The sequence below is a fragment of the Camponotus vicinus genome, unplaced genomic scaffold (genome assembly GCF_025532165.1).
Source record: "Camponotus vicinus isolate PSW18456_S1 unplaced genomic scaffold, iyCamVici1.0 SCAF_6, whole genome shotgun sequence".
Taxonomy (NCBI): Eukaryota; Metazoa; Arthropoda; class Insecta; order Hymenoptera; family Formicidae; genus Camponotus; species Camponotus vicinus.
Genome location: NW_028141978.1, coordinates 8,268,828 through 8,289,271, shown reverse-complemented (window position 1 = coordinate 8,289,271; position 20,444 = coordinate 8,268,828). Strand labels below are relative to the sequence as shown.

The window sequence follows — 20,444 nt, the reverse complement described above, 5'->3', positions numbered from 1 at the left end:
TTTTAGTCACCTTACTTTTCAAACTTTTTACGCCGAATATTGCGAGAAATCCATTTATATAAAAAATTAAAATAATTCCATTTAAAAAAATTAGATTGATTTTTTTACATGTATTTTTACATTTACTTTACATGTTTTTGAAAAATAACTTTGCTTAAAATTCAAGATTATCCATTTTTTCTTGCAAAACTAAAAATTTTGTGAAATATTTTGTATATATTGTCAAATTTCGGAGGAAACCTTTAATAACTTTATATGAAACATCTTCTGGATATATTAAATACTATTGGGATTTCCCGAAATTAATCATATCTTTAAGTATTAATCACTTTAAGCGATTTTACGAAAATGTTATTGAAAAAAGCGCAAAAAACCATGTTGTTCAAAAATATTACATTTAATACTACAATAAAATGAGATAAATCCAATTAAATTTGCATGATTTCGTAAAGCAACAGAATTACGAATCAGAAACTATTTTGAAATTGTATTTAAGTGAAATTCCTCTCTCCCTCTCTTTTTCTTTTTCGCTTATACATAGATGTGACGCTATTGTATATAAGATCATTTTAAAGATATTTGTGTTAAACTTTTATCACATCTTTTTTTCTATTTCTCTTTTCTTTTCATGCGTAATTTACATTTGAAAATAAATACATGACCTATTACAAAAGTTGTTTTACGAGAGACCTCGCGACAGTAATAAACGCTAGTTATTTATGTTGTGACGTGTGTATCGTTTTCCTTTAAACAAATACGTGTGAAAAGTGAAAATCCCGTTAAGTATGTGTCAGTTGAAAAATATTACGTAGAACGATTTCTTTAGTACGCGTAACAAAGATTACGTGAGTAGAATATAGCAATGTCATTTTTGACTTATATAATAAATTTATCTCAAAAAGAAACTATCAAAGAAAAAATAATTATAGAAAAAAGTTATGGAAAATCGATATTTATTTCTATTTTAGAAATGATAAAAAATACAATGTTTTAATTTCTCAGAATTTACCCGCTTATAGTTAATTAATTTATAGCATTTTTAAAAATAAATTGATAATTTTGAAAATAAACTTATTTAGGTTATACATTTACATAATATATCGACTTGTTTTTAAAGCTTAAAAGTTTTTATTTTCGCAAATTACATAATCCAGCAATAAGTAACGATGAGTATTTTTATGTTAATATACGTATATATATTACATTAACATTATGTTACTTTGTGCAGTTGTAAATTTCTAAATGTTTTATATTTATGTATTTTTATCTCCATTATTTCTCTCATAATACAACTAGAGAAATCGCGAAATTAAGATGTCTAGGTAAACTAATACTAATAATCTTGAAGTTTGTCACGTCGATATAGCTTACCATTTTTTTCTCTGAAGTGTCAATTCAATGAGAATGAGTAAATACTATTAGCTGATTAGGTCTGTATTTGTTCCTTCTACATTGCGTTGCAAAAATATCATTAAAAATTGTAAACTGAAGAGATAGGAAAATTTTTTAAATACGTCTACTTCTATAAATAAATAAGTGGAAAATGTAATTTTTTTATTTTCAATTTTACAATTGCAATTGTGCTATAATTATAATTTTTATAATTAATAAATTGTTTTTATTTAAAAATAAAGATTAATATATAGATATATCGCATTATATATTTTTATAATAAAATAATTGATTTAAATTTTTGCGATTAAATTAATATATAAATAAAAACATAATATTTTTAATAGATATGTGATATATTTTTATTGTTGTATAATTTTTATTGATGATGTATTTTTAAATTTATATATATATATATATATATATATATATATATATATATTTGTATATCTATAATCTATAAGTTTACAAATACTTACAACCAGGGTTGAGAAGTAACGCGTTACTTGTAACGCCATTACCGTTATAGTTACTTTTTTTTGGTAACGGACTGGTAACGGCGTTACATTTTTTTTTCTGTAACTATAACGATAACGTAGTCACATTTTTTTAGTAACGATAACGAATTTAACAGTTACTTTTACCGTTACTTTTCATATTTTGAAAATACTTATGACATCGTATTTCTGTCATATTCAATTTTTAGTCATCGACCGACATTCATATAAAATTCGATAATATTTCGGATGAAATTTATTGCTCTGAGAGGTGTCTGTGAAGCTGACACGACAATCTACGAATTTCAAAAAAATACTAAGAGTTCTGATAGCACTTTTCATAGTTCTACAGTTCCTGATAAAAATTAAAGAGTTCCGCATTCCTTATACTGAAAAGTCGAAATCGAAAAAATGTCGTGCTAACTTTGCGAATCTAGCACGACACTTTTCCCTCTAAAGAACCAAAACGCGTTGAAAATTATTACTTTAGCAAGAGTTCCCAATAATTCTGCTATAGTTCAGCCTATATATGCAATTCCAGACCGATATTTCAATAATTAATAATTTTTTATGAATTTTTAATGTCTTCCAACAACCTCCCCAGTGAGAAATGATAAGTCGAATAGACGTCTAAGACGTTTAATAGATGTCCAATAGACGTTTATTAGACATCTTAGACGTCTAATAAACGTCTATCCGACTTGTCATTTCTCTTTGGGTCATGAGCATCAGCGATCCCAAAAACCCATATATACAGTTTTCAGTCCAGATTTTCGGGTTTATAGTTCAAAGTTTACAGGTTTAATGTGAATGCTCATGCGTTGTTGGGCTATAACGGCGCAGGGTTTGGAATTCATCATGTCATCTTAAAATGGCCGTAACTCTGCAAGGAAAAATCGTAGATGACCATTCGACAGCTCATTTTGAAGGGAAAGAGTAGTACTAAATGATGCAATTAGAAGAAAAGAGCTAAAAAATTTTGTGCGTCCTGTACATAACCTCAAAAGTAGCCCAAAAAGCCATTTTTCGAGTATATAACCTCAAATATCTCAAAATCCTGACGTGATGGGCCAATTCTGACCTCGGATTCGGATTCTACGCAGAAAATTACTTCGGAAATGACCCCCAGCTGCCCAACAACAATCATGACCCCATTTTTTGTAGACCTGTGTTATTTATAAAATAGTAAACGATCGGAATGATCTAAATGTCATGCTGATCTAAATGTCATACTGGTCAAGAACATTAAAATTCGTAGATTGTCGTGCCAGCTTCACAGCCACCTCTGGAGCGATTAATGATATCATTGGTCAATCACAGTTATTTCAGTCGTCTGAGGAATGGATGTGATCGGCTAGCTTTTAAGTTTGACGTAATATCGGACGAGAGCACAAAAAGAATGCAAATTTAGCTGTATTTATAAATTTAATGAAAATTAAAATTTTTTTATTTACATGTGAAGTTACATGTTAAGTGCTTTAAAATCTATATCTCTTTAAATTTTTTACGGTTTTGTAAATTTAAAATAAAGAATTTTGCTTTTATATTAAAAATTTTAATAAAAAATATTACCAAAGTAAATTTTTTATTTAATTCTATCTTGTTTTAACATTAAAAGTAATGGGAAAAGTAACGAATCGTTATTTTTGAAGTAACGGTAACGCTAACTAGTTACTTTTAAAAATAAGTAACTAATAACGGTAACGAGTTACTTTTTTTACTCGGTAACGAGTAACGGTAACGAGTTACTTTTAAAAAGTAACTTTCCCATCCCTGCTTACAACACACTTCAAGTTTTTTTATAATATTTTTATAATATTTTTATTTGTATTAAAACAGAAAAATAAAAGAGAATAGTCAAGAAGAAATTATATTGTTAATGTCAAATATTAAATATTTTAATATTGCATAAGGATTAATTAGGACATTAACATGAAAGCATCAAATATAACAGTGATTATAAGCATCATAAATTAAAGTTAGATATTAGCATCAAATAGAATTTGCACGTGACCGATTATGCATTGTTAGACGTAAACTAATATATCTTGTGGTTTATACATTGTGGTTTAACTAAACATTTTGCCGAAGTGTCAATTGAAGTAAAATAAACAAATATTATTAGCCGACAATCAAAATATAAATGATTAACTTATAAAGTTTAATAGAAAATGAGAAAGTAATAACACATGTATAATTATTGCTCAAAATTAATCACACGTACATTCTATTATGTTTTGCATAGACATAATTTAGCTATTATCGAAAATACAGAATTAAATTTTTTAATTTGTATTTTTATTATATCTTAATTTCGTTTAAAAAGATTCGATATTGAAATCTTCTTGTTGCGAATATCATTCTCGATAGGTGATGTAAAATATACACAATATCTTTGTGTAGAAAAATTAAGTAATTACACAATACACATACCTAATATATGTAAGTAATTATATTATTGCGAGAGAGAGAAATATCTTTAAAATATTAAAGTATCTTATAAAAGTAGAGAACTAGTACAAAAATATTTTATTATATATTATTATTTTAAGTATTTAAAAATAAAAACTTGAAATATTTTATGCGTTACATTATACGATAATTTAGAATCCATATTTTACATAAAGAAAACTAAAATTGCTATTCAAATGATGATGCGCGCATGAGATTCCATGATTTTTCTAATTCAATTTAAAAGAAGAATCTATATCTGAACTATAAGGCATTAATATTAAGTCTTGTCGTTGCTCGTTTTGATTATAATCTTACAATTAGATCCGCTACACAATCTGTGAATAAAAAATTGCATGTATATTAATTAATCTGATATATGTTTAAGCAGTATCTAGATTGTAATGAAGCAATGTATACATGTAATTTTCGAAAGTAATGTTATCGTACTTCGTAATTAGCTAGATCTATTGCTTAAACGCGTGATGAATGAAACGTAGTCTTTTCAAACCGCTCACGTGCAGCCAGCCTTAGTAATTTTGATCATTAAGTAAAAAACATATATACTTACTTCTCCCAAGACTGAAAAATCTATTACGTTTATTTAAAAGAATAAATCGAAAAGGAAAGAAAGAGAGAGAGAAAAGGAGAGAGAAATTGTTATACATTTTAATGTCGTCCATTGAAGGTACCCGCTTGGAAATATTTTAATATATTTTTCAATTTTTGTATTAAATTGTAAATGTAAGGAAAATCAAACTATATAAGATATTAAAGCGTCTTAATAGTTTAGTTTTTAATCTTTGTAGTTATTATAATGTTATCATACTCTTAACGTAATGAAAAAACTATAATAAAAGTTTGCAAATATTGGCACGTTTTTTCATTAATGCAACTTAGTATAAAACTAGTATAAAATGGCATCTCTTATTTACGTAATACAGCGAGATACGATCAATTGAACGTAGTTATATAGGAAAAAAGCTTTAAAAATAATTAAATTATATACAGTTAAATTATAATAAAGGAAGAGATTGAAAATAAAATTTTACAGTAATATCGAAAACTGAAAATAAGATATTTGCTTTCTACGTGACAGTTTTGATTCTATTTTATATGACATAAAACACTTTACATATATTCGGCGAATCCAAAAATTATCATTTGATTTTTTTTCATATAACTACGTTACAATTGTTTACAATTATGGTTCAATTATAGATAAATATATTCTGAAGTAGAAACAAAAGATATAAAATATATATACAAAATTGTTTACAACTTTTAAATCTCACAGACGTATATAAGGCCTAAAATAAAAAAATAATTTATATAAATATAAATTTTTGTTTCCGAAATACAAATGGCGTAAAGTTATTCGCGTCACTGTGTGAAAATCAGAACTGATTTAATTCAATAAAATTTTCCTTTTGCATATAAATAAAACGTTTATTTCAGAAACCTTTATAAATGTTTACCTCTACATTTATCTCTACAATTTTATTCTGATTTTCATATAGTACACACACATGTATATTTATATAATAACTATATAGCTATTCGACATAAGTAAGTTTCATACTTTATATATTCAGTCATTCGTCTTGACTAGCATTGCTATAATAGGCTTAGCGGAAATGATCCAGGTATACATTATCCAAGCAACGAAAATTCCGAGCATTATTTTGAGCAAACAGTCGGCAAAATAAAGAAACTTGAAGACCCGTCTTGCACGAGATAACGTCGAAGGATCGTCCTTCAAAAAATATTGTCTTATGCCTAAGATATATGTCAACAAATATTCGTTCCAAGAGATAAGCTTCGTATCCATGAAAAATGTTTCTCTGTCCGAAGGACACAGTCGATGCTGCAAATCGCGCAAATTGTCGTGGCTGTAATTAAATTAAATCCATAATGTAAAAAGTAAGTCCTGACTAAATTTTAATAAAATCGCTAGCTTTTCTCACCGAAAATTCCATTCCTTCATGGTATAATATTGAAGCAGTTCCAATCCAGTGTTCACTTTATTTTGTACTCGTATCATGAAAGGCTTATTCCCGGTAATAATAAGTAAGGTATCTAATAGATACGCGGGCATAGTATGCAGCCATAGAACGGCAAACCAGTGTAAAATTTTTGAGGATGTCATTCTTCCACCGGGATACCATAATGGTTCTGAAAAAAACGTAACGTTACATATATTAGATTTATCTTGCAAAATTTCATATCGTCGAAAAACTCTCTAGTAAACACTATTTGTTGCAATAATATAATATGAAAATAACAAATAATATAATGCAAATCATTTATATAATATAAATACAATATATCATAGGTATTATTTTGCAACATTATAATAGTAATGTAACAGAATATTATTGTTATATTATACTGTTATATATGTGTTTCTTCACATGCGAAACCAAACTTATAACTAATTCATATACAATTTTTTATCATGAAATAAAGTTTATAAAAGACAAGTACTAACATAAAATCTAAAATATATCTTTTTTTATCAGTTTAATTTCCAATACAATTTCAACAAGGAATTTAGAATAAAATAGATTATAATTTGAAATTGGGCAGATAAATGAAAAATAGAGTCCATTTAGTGTCTGTTTGAAACAAAAAAAATTGAAAACCGAATTTTATAAATTAAATACATATAATTTATTTTATTTATTTATTACCAACTCTATATGAATCAATTTTATGTAGATTAGAACTACGATGTAACAACATATATTACATGTCACATTTATGAATGGAAACACAATTAACTAGTAACTTATCGATAATATTTGTGAATATAATTTCTAGTATTTTGTTTTATTGCTTTTATAATTTTAATTTTAATATAATAGTTTACTAGACTGGTTTAATATTCCTTACGCGAGAACGGATTTTCGTATATGTGTTTTCTTCCTATTTCTACAGCATCGCCCCAAGAAATTGAATTTTCCTGGTTAGCTGTGGCATTTAGGAATATTGGCTTAGTAGACTTTTCCAATCCGACTTGCCAAGCCAGAGCGATTGTCGCATTTATGGCCATATCGCAAGGTATTATATTGGCCAAATAATTCGCGTTGCAGAGCATGGATCGTATAACTCCTTTACCCGCGCCGACCATTAATCCGGTCGGACCGTTCATATTGTCCACCCAACCGGGTGCTGGTTCCTTCCAAGACGCTGCCACTTAAATACAAGTACAATCAGAACATCATATAATTGTCAATATTATTATATATATATATATATATATATATATATATATATATATAATAGTTATAATATATTATAATTATTAGTAATATATCGGAATGTGATTTCAAATGATTTCTTATGAAATAATATGTTGAAATATTTCTTAGCATTATTATTTCTTAAATGCTTTTTATAAAAGTTTATATTTTTCAAAAATATTGAAATAAGAAGAGAATAATACCTTTCTCCTCTTTGTTATAAGAATTCACATAATTTATAATAATATCGTGACTTTTATGTCGATAAATTTATTTCAACAGCAATTAACAAAAAAAATATGTGAATAAAAATATAAAAATAATACTCTATTAAAAAAATAAAAATGATTTTGGCACATATTATAAATTTGATTAATATTTTCAATAATTTTCTATTATTTTTCTATTAATTTTAAATAAAATTTAAAATTTTTTATGCTAAGATGATGCTATATTATAATAGTTTATGCGTGACTTCTTATTAAGGATATTATAATTTGTCCTGACTATTCAATAATAATATAATGTTTTTATTATTAATTTTAATCAAATTAATATTTTCTTGTAATAAGAAACTCTTTATTTTTCATGATCTTATTTTATATAATAAATACAGATTTCGAAAACATGTTAGGAAGAATTTCTTACCTATCGAGGGACGTAAAATTCCTACGGGCAGTCTACATTTCGACAAGAAATCTTCGCCGAGTGCCTTGGTATAGGCGTACGTGTTAGGTTGATCACCCAACAGTTGTGGTCTCATTTCGTCTAATGCTTGATCTGTTAGCGTATTAACCATATTAATAACAACTTCTGCTGAAACATTAGTTTGATAAGCGCGTTCTTCCAGTACCGATTCGCCGCATTGAGAAAAAGCAGTTGAAACGTGAATGAATGATTCGAGTAGAGGCATCTGAAAAATACATAATGCTTTATTTTACTACATTTTCTAGTATTAAATATTTCTAGTATCGAATAAAGACTTTTACTTTTAATTTAGGAGCAGATACTAAAACCATAAGTCTCCTAGAATCTTTATTTCTGAGCATTAAATATTGCGCTTTATCAGAACTGAAGAATGGATTCCGTCTGTTTAGTCAATTACTCATCAGAAGCTCATAATTCGTGTATATTTGTTATCCATTAATATTAAATTTTAAATTTTTAAAATTAGAATTTCTTTTTCTTACGACAATCTTTAACGTTTTTATAATTTAAATAACAATTATTATAATAAACAAAAATAAAATGTTATTATACGTGTTATTATAAACTCAACAAATTTGTATATAATAATTTATAATAACTCGCAATTTTTTTCACTAGTTTCTGCCGTTTCTTGAGTATGATGATTTTGGTTACCAATTTTTTAGATCTTAATATTCGTCTATGTTATAAGAAGATCATTTATTTAAACAATATTATGAATATCGTCTGACATAATTGGATCTTTAATAAATATCTATGAATATAAATTCCTATATGGAACTTTTATGTAGAGCTACAAACACAAAAAAGTAAATATCGATTTTTCACTTTCTTTAATCATTTAACGGGGACATTTTGGATCGAAAAAAATTGATTTTTTAAAAACTATTTGCTTGAAGAGTAAGATTTTACAAAAATATTCCTAAAATATTTAATTTTAATGAAGGGTTTTCGAAAGATTTATAAAATTGAACATACAACGTATGTATGTTAATTTATAAATACTTATTTTTTTTAAGAACAAACGTTAAGGTTACATCTTAACATCAATCTCTCTTTGTAAACATTCTTATATGCGTGCATTTTTACGTGCCTGAATATTTTTGAATAGTAAAGAAACGATTAGTATGCTTTCATGTTCTAAAAATAGGTAGCTTTAATAAGTAGCCAACAAAATGTTAAAGAAAAAAGAAATTCAACTCAAAAATGAAGAGAAAAAATGACTTTTTATAACAAGAGATTTATACAGTTCGATTATCATTTTTTAAATCTGTTTAAAAATAAATAAACTATGATTTAATCGTTTAAAAAAATTATAATTTTATCAAAAATTAGGTAAATTAAAATCGTCAAAGAACTGACTTTAATATTTAAATTATAATTACTATTTAGAAAAAGTTTATTTATCACAAAATATCAGTCAAAATGCAATTGTATAAAAAAAAAGAGAATAAAATTATTCGGATATATTACGATTGTAAAAAAAGAAACGTAACGATAAGTAGTTTTGTCGTATGACTTTGCAATTGCCTCTTAACAAAAAATTGTTGACAAAGAGGGAAATATGCTTTTTAGCTACAGATAGAATATACTTTTTAGCTAAAATAGCAAATTAACAACAAAAGCTATAATTCAATCTCTTTTTCATTTATTTGTAATTTATCCTAATATAATCTTACTTTAAACCTTTCTCAATCCGCAAGTATATAGGTATATTTTTTCGTTATAAATAAGAGCGACAAAAAGACTACTATTTAAAGATACGAAATTGCAACGATATAGTATTACGCGTAATATACCACTATAATTTTCACTTCAGTACTACCAAGTAAAATTTCTTATTCTAGCAAGAAATAAAATTTTAATCTTATTCGCTTAATTAATGTTTGTGGACACAATTTTTGCATAATAAATAACGAAGAAAATTCAATCTATGTGATTATACCGGTTTGCACTTACACATAGATATACTAATTATAAATAAAAATTGCATATCACCTATCTTAATCGGTGTTCATTTCAGAAAGAGAGCGCAGTGTTTCTCAAGGACGTGTGATCTGTCTCTCTTTAACTCAACTGTAGATGGAGATACATAAATAGAAAAGGTTACCGTCAAAGCTTTCTATTGATCGTCTCTTAATTGGAATGCGTAGTTTATAGATTGCATTCTGACAAATAGTTGGCAATATTAAAAAATTATTTTGATATTATGACGTCATATTAATCGTACTCTGCCAGTTAAAACGTGGACTTGCAATGTTTATGACACATATATAAATTTATAGCGAGCATTCACCTGTTTTGCTAGCGCCACAATGTTTATAGTGCCCACAGTATTAGTCTTGACTGCAATTTTCAACGATAGATCGAACCTGACATTAGCAGCCATGTTGAAGACGACAGAAACTTTGCTCGTGAGACGTTCCTTGTCTGTCTCGGATAAAGAGAGTCCGTCTACGATCATATCACCATTGATTGGTATCAATTTCTTTAGTCGTTCTGGATATTGTTCTCTGAGGATCCTAAACGGCTCTTGCTGCAAATATAATTTCCATTAGTCTCTAAAGTCTTTTTTCTTTTTCTAAAAGATACTTCCACACATTTATACAGTTCTTCAATATGATCTAAAATTCTTTAAACTTTTTATAAATATATCCTGAATTTTCTTAATTTTTAAAAAACTCTTTAGAAACAATTTTATTGGAACTCTTAGGGAATATTTCAATTTTTATGTGATATTACAGAAAATGTAATTTTAATTGTATACAATAGATTTATAATTGTACAATAGAAAAAAAATAAAAATAGATAATTTTTGATAAAACACACTTTTTTTACAAAATATACATTAGGGTTTCGAAGACTTAATGCTTTATGATTTTTTTAATAATTATTATACAAAATATTAATAAAAACTTTATCACATTAAAAGCGTTATAAAGATCAAAATAAGAAAAAAAAATTTATATAAATATATATTCAAAAACTTTTCTTTGTATTGAGTTAAAATCTAAAAATTCACAAAGAAAATCAAAACTTGCTCGTATTCTTTAAATTTAAAATATATCAATAAAAGTGTGAAAATTGTGATATAAGTATATTATTTTTGGAATTTTTAAACGTTCGAGTTCGGCAAAATATTAAAAACCTGATATAGATAATAGAGGAGGACATTTTACATTTACGTTTTTTGTGAAAAATCTTGTGAAAAATTAATAAAAGCAAAGCACGCTTCTCACAAGGACTTTAAGCAAACCGCTAGAACTCTTATTGTGCCATTAAATCATTAAAGTTGCACTGAGATTAAGCGATTTCTATCAAATGTAATTTCGATAGAGAATTATATCTTAACTGCCAGAGAGTTACGTCGATACAATGATTACGGAAATTATTAAAAATCATCACTTGTAGACATGTCTTGCTACACGAAAGAAATTAATTTGTGTCTTTCCAAGGATGAAATTTGTCCATATTATACAGTGCACTCGGTGATTCCTGATCATTGGCAAGAAAGACTCTATTGAGTGTCCTGCAAGACTATCCTTTTCCCACTGCATATTTTTTCTTTTCTGGAATTTACTTAAGTAAACATTTGAAATAAATAAACATTTAGAACAACTTTTTAAATAAATTAAATGAATATTTAAAAAGTAAAAGTTACACCACAACATCGGACAAATTGTTTGCAATATTTTGTAATATTAATAATAATATTAGATAGATGTTTGCAATTTCAAAAGAGGCGAATTACTATACGAAGTTCGATAAAATATATTTCGAAATATATTTAATATACATTATGCTTCTTTCGTATTGTAAATTTTTATTTTTTTTTATATCTATTTAAAACTGCTAAAAGCACTGTCTCAAAAATGATTCATATTTTCAGAAAAAAGTGTGTAAAAGAAATAGTTATAAAAAAAAATAATAAAAAACTTAATATGACATATGATGTGTTATTGTTTATTGCTAAGGTTTTCAAAAGTGTAATTAATTAAGACAGAGAATGAAATATTTAGTCATCCTTCTTAAGAAAAAAGAAAAAATCTTGGTCAATATTTTTCGCATAAATCAGCTAATTATAAAAAACTAATTCATCATCAGTTGACGTTAAAAAGATCATTTTTGCTGGCTATATCTCATTATATATGCATGTATGTGTGTGTAATGTACATATATAAAATTGACTATTCCAAGTCACAATTAACAGACACTTGATCATGAATCGTATTCGATAGATGAATAGGTCGAAGTGATTGGTGCAAACAGATTTACGAGCATAATAAGCTGTTTTTATAATTGTTTCACTTCTTTTCCAAATGATAATAACAATAATAACCGTTTAGCATAGCTCTATATGATTAGCTCTTTTGTTCACGAAACAATCCGATGAAAAATCCACGATGGAAAAATACAATGACGTATTGGAAACGATTACTTTCCAATATCTTCTAGAAAACGAATTATAATGTAGTGTCTCAGAAACATTTTCCGATTTTCCGACGCGCATTCACATGATTCAAGGATAAAATTGCTTAGCAAATCTTTACACATCGAAAGTTTTGAAAGTCTTTTGAAACACTCGGAAATATGATGAAGTAATTTGAAAATTTCTGAAGGAGTGATTGATGTCAAGGCAATTCGCGATGATTCAATTCATCTAAATCATCTAATTCATCGAATATAATATAATTATTCTAAGCATATATCGATTATTGTCGACTTCCGCGTGCACGTTTATTAAAATTTAAGAATATTTATATTTTCTGTAAACAATGCGATCCACTATGTATTATTGGAATAAATTATGGACCAGCTGTAGACACATGATAAAATAAAAAGTTCAATGAACAAGAGATAAAGACAAAAAAAATAATGAAATATCGATTATGCTATGCATTGTTTTCCTATACTTTGTGGTACGATCAGATTATTCAATTGCCACATCGCTAATATTAATGCCTTTCGTTATTCTTCATAAAAAGCGTGACTCTATTAAAATTTAAAAAAGCAATTGCATTCTATTCGCCGCGTGTGATGTCGTAATATTCGACATCTTCAGCGGATGAAGTCGTTATGAAAGCTATAATATAATGCGTGAAAAGAAAAATTAGAATTATAATAAATCGTTGGTTCGAGGGAATAATGTCAGGAAAGGTCTATTGCGTGTCTATTGCATGTTGTTTCATCATTGATCGAAGTTATTTTAACGACAACGCATTTGCCAAAGAGATCGTAATGCGGTCCGTTCTATTAGCCACCTTGACGCATATATTTGTGCGTATGCACATTTACGTTGAAGTGTTTTCGCTTACACTGATAATTCAATGCTATGTGTTTGTTTTGCTCATACCAATAGATAAACGAATAATATAAAATAACAAAAGCTTTGCGTAATGTATTAATGCAAGGTACATTGCGTTTATTCTCAGGATTTTAATTTTCCGAAAGTCAATTTCTTTTCTTCAATTACAATACTATCTTACTTTGGATTAACTGCAACTCGCATTTTGGAGATATAAATAGATAATACAATGAGAACTCTTGTGTTGTGTGATTAAATTTAAGTAGCTTTTATTTTAGCATATTTTTTTCGAAGATTTAATATATATATAATATATCGAAATTCAATAAGGATAACAGAATGTACATAAGCTTTATAGCAATTCTTTCACTTAGATATTTGTTTAAGATATTATCAAATTAATTTCCAAAAAATTTATAAAAAATTTATAAAAATGTATCAAAAGAAAATATAGAAAATTTAAAGATTTATAATGCGTAAACGATATTTAAATAAATAATTAACATATCTCTGTAAATTATTATTTTTAAATCTTTAATTAATCGTTCGAATATAGCTATAAGAGACAGATTTCCTTTCTATAAAAATTTGATTTTAAATGCTATTATGTTACTATTAAAAACGAATTAATTTGTTAATTAATTAATTTGTAAATTAATTAATTTGTAAGATAATTAGAAATAATTGTACATGAGTAACAAAAAAATGGATGGATGTAATTAATTAAATTAATGTTAAATACTTAAGCAATTAATTTGAATAATGAAAGAAATGCAGAAGATAATTTGTATCATTTGTATTATGTTATGTAAATTTATGTTCATGCATTTGCAGTTCATAATCAGTATAGTCGTGTATAGTATCTAGATCATGTTTTAAATTCCAATCATGCATAATAGGTCGCAAATGAATGTATAATAATTATAAATTTCATATGTAATGACAATTAGGTTTATTTTTAAATAAAATTGCAGCACTCTTTTCCTTGTATTTCCAAATAACCTCTTTTATCTATTCATTTTATTTTCTCCCTCTTTTTCTTTTTCTAAATAAATAATTAAGCTCATTACGATACCTGTAATATGAGATGAAACCTTGCTTGCGAGTCAATGCCTTTCTTTCTTCTGATTAATAAAAAGATATCACCAATATCGGGGCAGCTAAGTAGTAGTTTCGAGATTAAAACTTTTCCCATGAATCCGGTGCCTCCTGTGATGAGGATATTTTTCTTGGAAAACCAGTCGGGTATCGATTTTGTGGCCATTTTTCGAGAAAGCTGAAAGAGATGTAAACCAACTATTTATACGTCAGAAAAAGGAAGGAAAAAATCGATAAAAAATTATGGCTTGCATTCTTTGAAATCTTACTTATTTATAATTTTAGTTTTAAGAATTTGTATGGAATTCTTTACTTCTCTCTTACTCTTTATTTTATAAGATGTTATTTATGTTATATTTTTATTTGTAATTATCTAAGAAAATTCGCAGCTTGAAGCGAACATTTATATATATGTATATGGTTTCATTATAGTTCTATTTTATTAATATTCGACATAATGATTATCTCTTTCTTTCTTTTTCTGAACACATTTCTAATTAGTTTTTATGATTGATAAAAATATTCATTTCTACTTATCAATCAAATTCATTAATCGTAAATATGTATAACCCGCCCCATTTGGAGAATTTCAGTCACAATGTATCAATTATATATTTAATTATTTAACTTAAATTATTATAAAAACTAAGATAAGACAAGCAAATATTATTATTATGGAGGAAAATAAAAAAGAAACTAAGCAGAAAAAAACGTAGCAGCAATTACACAAAGTCACATATATCATCAGATGCTTGTAAAAAATTGCAACTTGTAAAATTGCAATTGTTTTATTTTCTCTAATTCTTTAGAATAATACTACTCGAATTATTAAATATGTTCGTTGGCTTTGGTGTATTTATATGTCTCGATATACATACTTACTATATCGAGCGTATCTTAGAAAATTCGAAAAGATTTTCAGCAAGACCAGGCGGGGAGAACAACTCAACGATCCGAATTTTTTAAATATTTTACACTGAAAGAGCGAACACCATTGGGAAGATTTAAATACCACTTGGAAGAGAATTTTGTCTTATTGTTCCATATCGTAAGAACTGCTAGAACAGACTGAATGCTAATACGACAAGACAAGCTTTATCCTTGTTATACGGCTGATGGCGTGGTCATTCCTGAGACTTTCTTGTAATTTTGCCTTCGTCCAGAATAGGTCCGGTAGATTCGAGGGCGGTAGCGAGTTCTCTCAGGGTCTCGCAAATTTCCTCTTACTTCCCTCTCCTCCTTCGTACAATTTAGCGATGGGAGTGAGTCACATTCCTCTCAATCACCTCGTATGAAGAGACTTCACTTTTTCTTACTTACTTATTTAAGTAAATAGTTTTCTGGAAATTTCAAGATTATGCAGCGAATCACTTAGTATTCGAGTCCACTTTAACGTTGAAAATACAATGCACCTTCATTCATATTTATATATGGAAATAATTTTGGATTCGAGTTGAGATTTATGACATCACTACTCATCGGCAGTAAAAAGAACAATGAATTCTTTCGGGCCTTCCCAATGATTCCCCGCGACCTTGGGAGTATGCTTGGTACACAAATAGCGGCCAACCAAGATGTTGTTCTTTGATTTCTGCAATAAAGAAGATTTTTTTATCTCATAAACCTTCTTCGGACATTAAACTTATATATTTAAGATATATTCATATAATCGGATGTTACGTTATATATATATATATATATATATAAGTCTCATTAGTTCGATCACACAATTTGTTCGAATCTTTTGTGTCCGAAAGTTAATTTGTAATAAAAAAATAGTTTATATATATATATATATATAATGAGACTTTCGATTTAGTTTTAATGACATCCCAGTGAGCATTATTGAGAGGAAGAAGTCTTTAAGAGGACTTTCTAAAGACTTCATTAATTTCTCTCAAAAATGATATCAATAAGTTATCTTTTTTGCAAGATATCTTTGAAAAGACCTCTTTAAGAGGAATTTTTCAAAATCTCATTTATTTCTCTTGGAAATGATATCAATAAATGTATCTATTTGCAAACTGTCTTTTAAAAGAGCTCTTTATGATATCTATTTATAGATGGCTCTAGAGTCTTAGAAGGAAGAGCTCTTTAAGAGGTCTTTTCAAATATCTCATTAATTTCTCTTGAAAATGTTATCAGTAAATAATCATTTCGCAAGATGTTTCTCAAAAACCACATAACCTATAATCAATCTACCGAATGTGAATGGACCAGAGAGATTATTTATTATATTGTGGAGAAAAAGATTTGTGTGAGTCAAGAAATTGACAAAAATAGAAGATGCGGAACAGCATGTGAGAAATGCATTAAAACTAATCGTAACTGATCTTTTAGCCTACAAACTGTCATGGACAGGACAGAAAAACACGATTGAAACAAGATGCATGAAATTTGTTGACGTTATTATCGGTATGATCTTATTGTCTCAAACTTTTAAATTAGTCCGAATTATATACATTACAAACACATACGATAATACATCACTAATAACGACTTGAACCTGATTTTTCAAGACTGGCATCTAATGCTCTAGAATTTTAACAGAAACACTCAGTAAACATTGTAGAGCATTGGCATAAAATTTACATATATTTAATGATACTATACACATGCAGCAGGAGCATATTATTCTGTACACTGACTAATATGAATAACAAAATAACTGAATCAATGAATATATATATATATATATATATTCGTGCAGAGTAACATGCTCTTGGTGCATCACAAAATATATGTAAATTTTACATATGTAAATTTTTTTATTACGAAATTATAATTAATAAATATTTTTTTCAGAAGTAATCATCAGTGTTAGTGGGAAAAGTATTTCATCGCATAAAATTCAAGCTGTAATTAAGAACTGGCTACAGCATGCTGGAGATCGAATAAGTCAAACTATGAAACGACATGAAAAAAAGAAATGAAATTTTTTGAAATATTATAATTATATTGATTTTTATTTTGGATTTTTCTTTAAGCTTTATATTGATTTTTTTTTATTTTGGATTTTTCTTTAAGCTTTCAGCTTATAATAGAATTTTATTTTTTAAATATGTGCAATAATCTTTTTCTTTATTTTGGTTTGTAACAGAACTTTATTTTTTACATATGGCAATAAAATATGTATAAGAATGCAATAATTTTAAATAATTTTAAGTATATAATAAGAAAAATACAATTTTTTTATGTTTACAAAAACAAAATAAAAGTATATTTTTATACATGAAAGAAAAAAAATAATATATACCACATAATTTCTAATGTTTGTATAAAATGTATAAATTATATATTTATCATAAAAGAGTTGTGTATATATATATATATATATATATATATATATATATATATATATATATATATATATATATATATATATATATATATATATATATATTATTGAGTATATTCTTTCAAATAATAAAATATGTAAAAATATTATAAATAAAAAATTCCTAAGCCATATCTGACTACGCATTGAAGATTAAGATTCAAGATTAAAGTTGAAATTAAAGTCCATATCAGATTACGCCTACGCATTGAAAATTTAAGATTAAAGTTGAAATTTGACTAATCAGGACAAAGAAACTTTAGTTCCTTTTGTTCTGATTTGTCAAATTCCAATCTTTAATCTTAAATTTTCAATGCGTAGGCATAATCTGATATGGACTTTACCCAATAAACACATGATGGAATATTAAACATTTATTAAACGTAAAGTTAGTATAAATGTGGTATAAGTATATCAGATAAACGTTTTAATTTTTATGGTTTTTATACAATCGTATAATATATGATAATGATATCCGTTTTTATTACATTTGCATAAAACAAAACGGACTTTATGCGTTAAAAAATATTATATAAGAATACGAAAAGAAACGTTTAGTTTCTAGAATGTATCTGCGTCTATTTTATTTCTTAAAATCGTATATTTATGTAATCGAAGAAACGTTTATTGAAAACGTATATAATTTATGAGAAAAATCTCATTTATAAATGTTTACAAAATTCTATTCTATAAATGGTATAATCTAAGTCTTAAAAACGTTAATAAATTGTTGCACGAATAATATATACACACCTGATTTTACAACTAAAATATTATACGACTAATAAACATATTTTATTATTATACCCTGGCGAAAATAAGAAACTTTATAAAGCGTTAACAACCGTTGAGTGAGGGTTTTCTGAGAGTTTATATGCTTTTCAAACTTTGTAAGAGCACTTACATAACGCTGTTGGGTTTTGAATGCTTATCAAACGCTGCAGTGTTGCAATTTTTGTTCTACAAACTCTTTATATAATGTTACATGAAAGTTTTGCAATGCTGAGGTAACATTTTTCAGAGTACGTTCAGTAAACGTTGATACATCCTCGTGTACAGAGTTTACTCAGACTTTTCAAACGTTTACGATTACGCTATAACGTACAAACGTTTTTTAAACGCTGCAGTGTTGCAATTTTTGTTCTACAAACTCTTTACTAATCGTTTTTAAACTCTCGACGAACTTCCACAAACGTTCATGTAAACGCCAAACAAACGTCTCATTTTTGCCAGGGTATATATTTGACCATATTTTGAGTTAAATATATATAATAATAAAATGTTTATTAGTCGTATAATATTTTAGTTGTAAAATCAGGTGTGTATATATTATTCGTGCAACAATTTATTAACGTTTTTAAGACTTAGATTATACCATTTATAGAATAAAATTTTGTAAACATTTATAAATGAGATTTTTCTCATAAATTATATACGTTTTCAATAAACGTTTCTTCGATTACATAAATATACGATTTTAAGAAATAAAATAGACGCAGATACATTCTAGAAATTAAACGTTTCTTTTCGTATTCTTATATAATATTTTTCAACGCATAAAGTCCGTTTTGTTTTATGCAAATGTAATAAAAACGGATATCATTATCATATATTATACGATTGTATAAAAACCATAAAAATTAAAACGTTTATTTGATATACTTAGGCCCAGTTCCACAACTCGAGTTAACCCGAGTTTAATACGTTAAACTGGGTCCTGATTGGTACATTCGCCACTTAAACTCAGGTTAACTGGATTGTGGAACTGGGCCTTATACCAAATTTATACTAACTTTACGTTTAATAAATGTTTAATATTCCATCATGTGTTTATTGGATAAATCTATCACATTTAGACCTCCCGTAAATACTTGATTTAAACGTATAATATACCATCATGTGTTTATTGGGTAATAGTAACATTTTCTTAACATTTAAAAGGAGTCATTTTGCAGTACTCTTTTAGATGACATTTATAAGAAGTCATGCTACAGTATTCTTTTAGATGTCATGTATATGAAGTCTTTTTTTCCTCTAAAATCGACGCATTAGAGGACTTACTGATATCATTATGTTATCATTCAGATGGCGTTTTCAGACGTCCAACGTTATAAAACAAAACGTTTTAGTTTTGTTTTTTGGCTATTTACTTAATTATATATAAATTGATTTATAAATATATTTTTAAAAAATTTGCATTATTTTAGAGCCAAGATTATTTGGATTATATAATCTTTCGAAAATATATTTTTTTCAATAATAACATATATAAAATTCTTCTCTATATATTAATATATAGAAAACATTAATTAATAAATATATTAATATATAGAAAAAATTAATTAATCACCAATGCACAATTGTTATTTTTTATAACATTTTTCCTGCATTGATAAAAAATATTTTTTTTA

At 26.6% G+C, this 20,444-nt stretch overlaps 1 protein-coding gene and 1 long non-coding RNA gene across 8 annotated transcripts; one reads left to right on the top strand and one right to left on the bottom strand.

Moving 5' to 3' along the window:
• Positions 1-4,590: 4,590 nt before the first annotated feature.
• LOC145973449 (putative fatty acyl-CoA reductase CG5065) lies at positions 4,591-19,313 on the bottom strand. Of its 7 annotated transcripts, none has more exons than XM_083102846.1 (10): positions 17,174-17,308; positions 16,109-16,287; positions 15,579-16,036; positions 14,674-14,874; positions 10,590-10,829; positions 8,234-8,498; positions 7,236-7,538; positions 6,308-6,515; positions 5,923-6,232; positions 4,591-4,678 (listed from the first exon to the last, which is right to left on the bottom strand). In XM_083102846.1, the coding sequence occupies exons 4-9, from the start codon at positions 14,860-14,862 to the stop codon at positions 5,932-5,934; spliced, it is 1,506 nt and encodes a 501-aa protein (XP_082958972.1). In that variant the 5' UTR covers positions 14,863-14,874; positions 15,579-16,036; positions 16,109-16,287; positions 17,174-17,308; the 3' UTR covers positions 4,591-4,678; positions 5,923-5,931. The 7 variants fall into 7 exon arrangements, with proteins under 7 accessions (XP_082958972.1, XP_082958971.1, XP_082958970.1 ...); XM_083102845.1 differs by lacking the exon at positions 4,591-4,678 and adding an exon at positions 5,119-5,650; XM_083102844.1 differs by lacking the exons at positions 4,591-4,678; positions 17,174-17,308 and adding an exon at positions 18,938-19,313 and having other exon boundaries at positions 5,119-6,232.
• LOC145973452 (uncharacterized) lies at positions 16,550-17,895 on the top strand. Its single transcript, XR_014439477.1, has 3 exons — positions 16,550-16,953; positions 17,037-17,111; positions 17,502-17,895. It is a non-coding gene; the product is annotated as an uncharacterized LOC145973452 (long non-coding RNA).
• Positions 19,314-20,444: the final 1,131 nt, after the last annotated feature.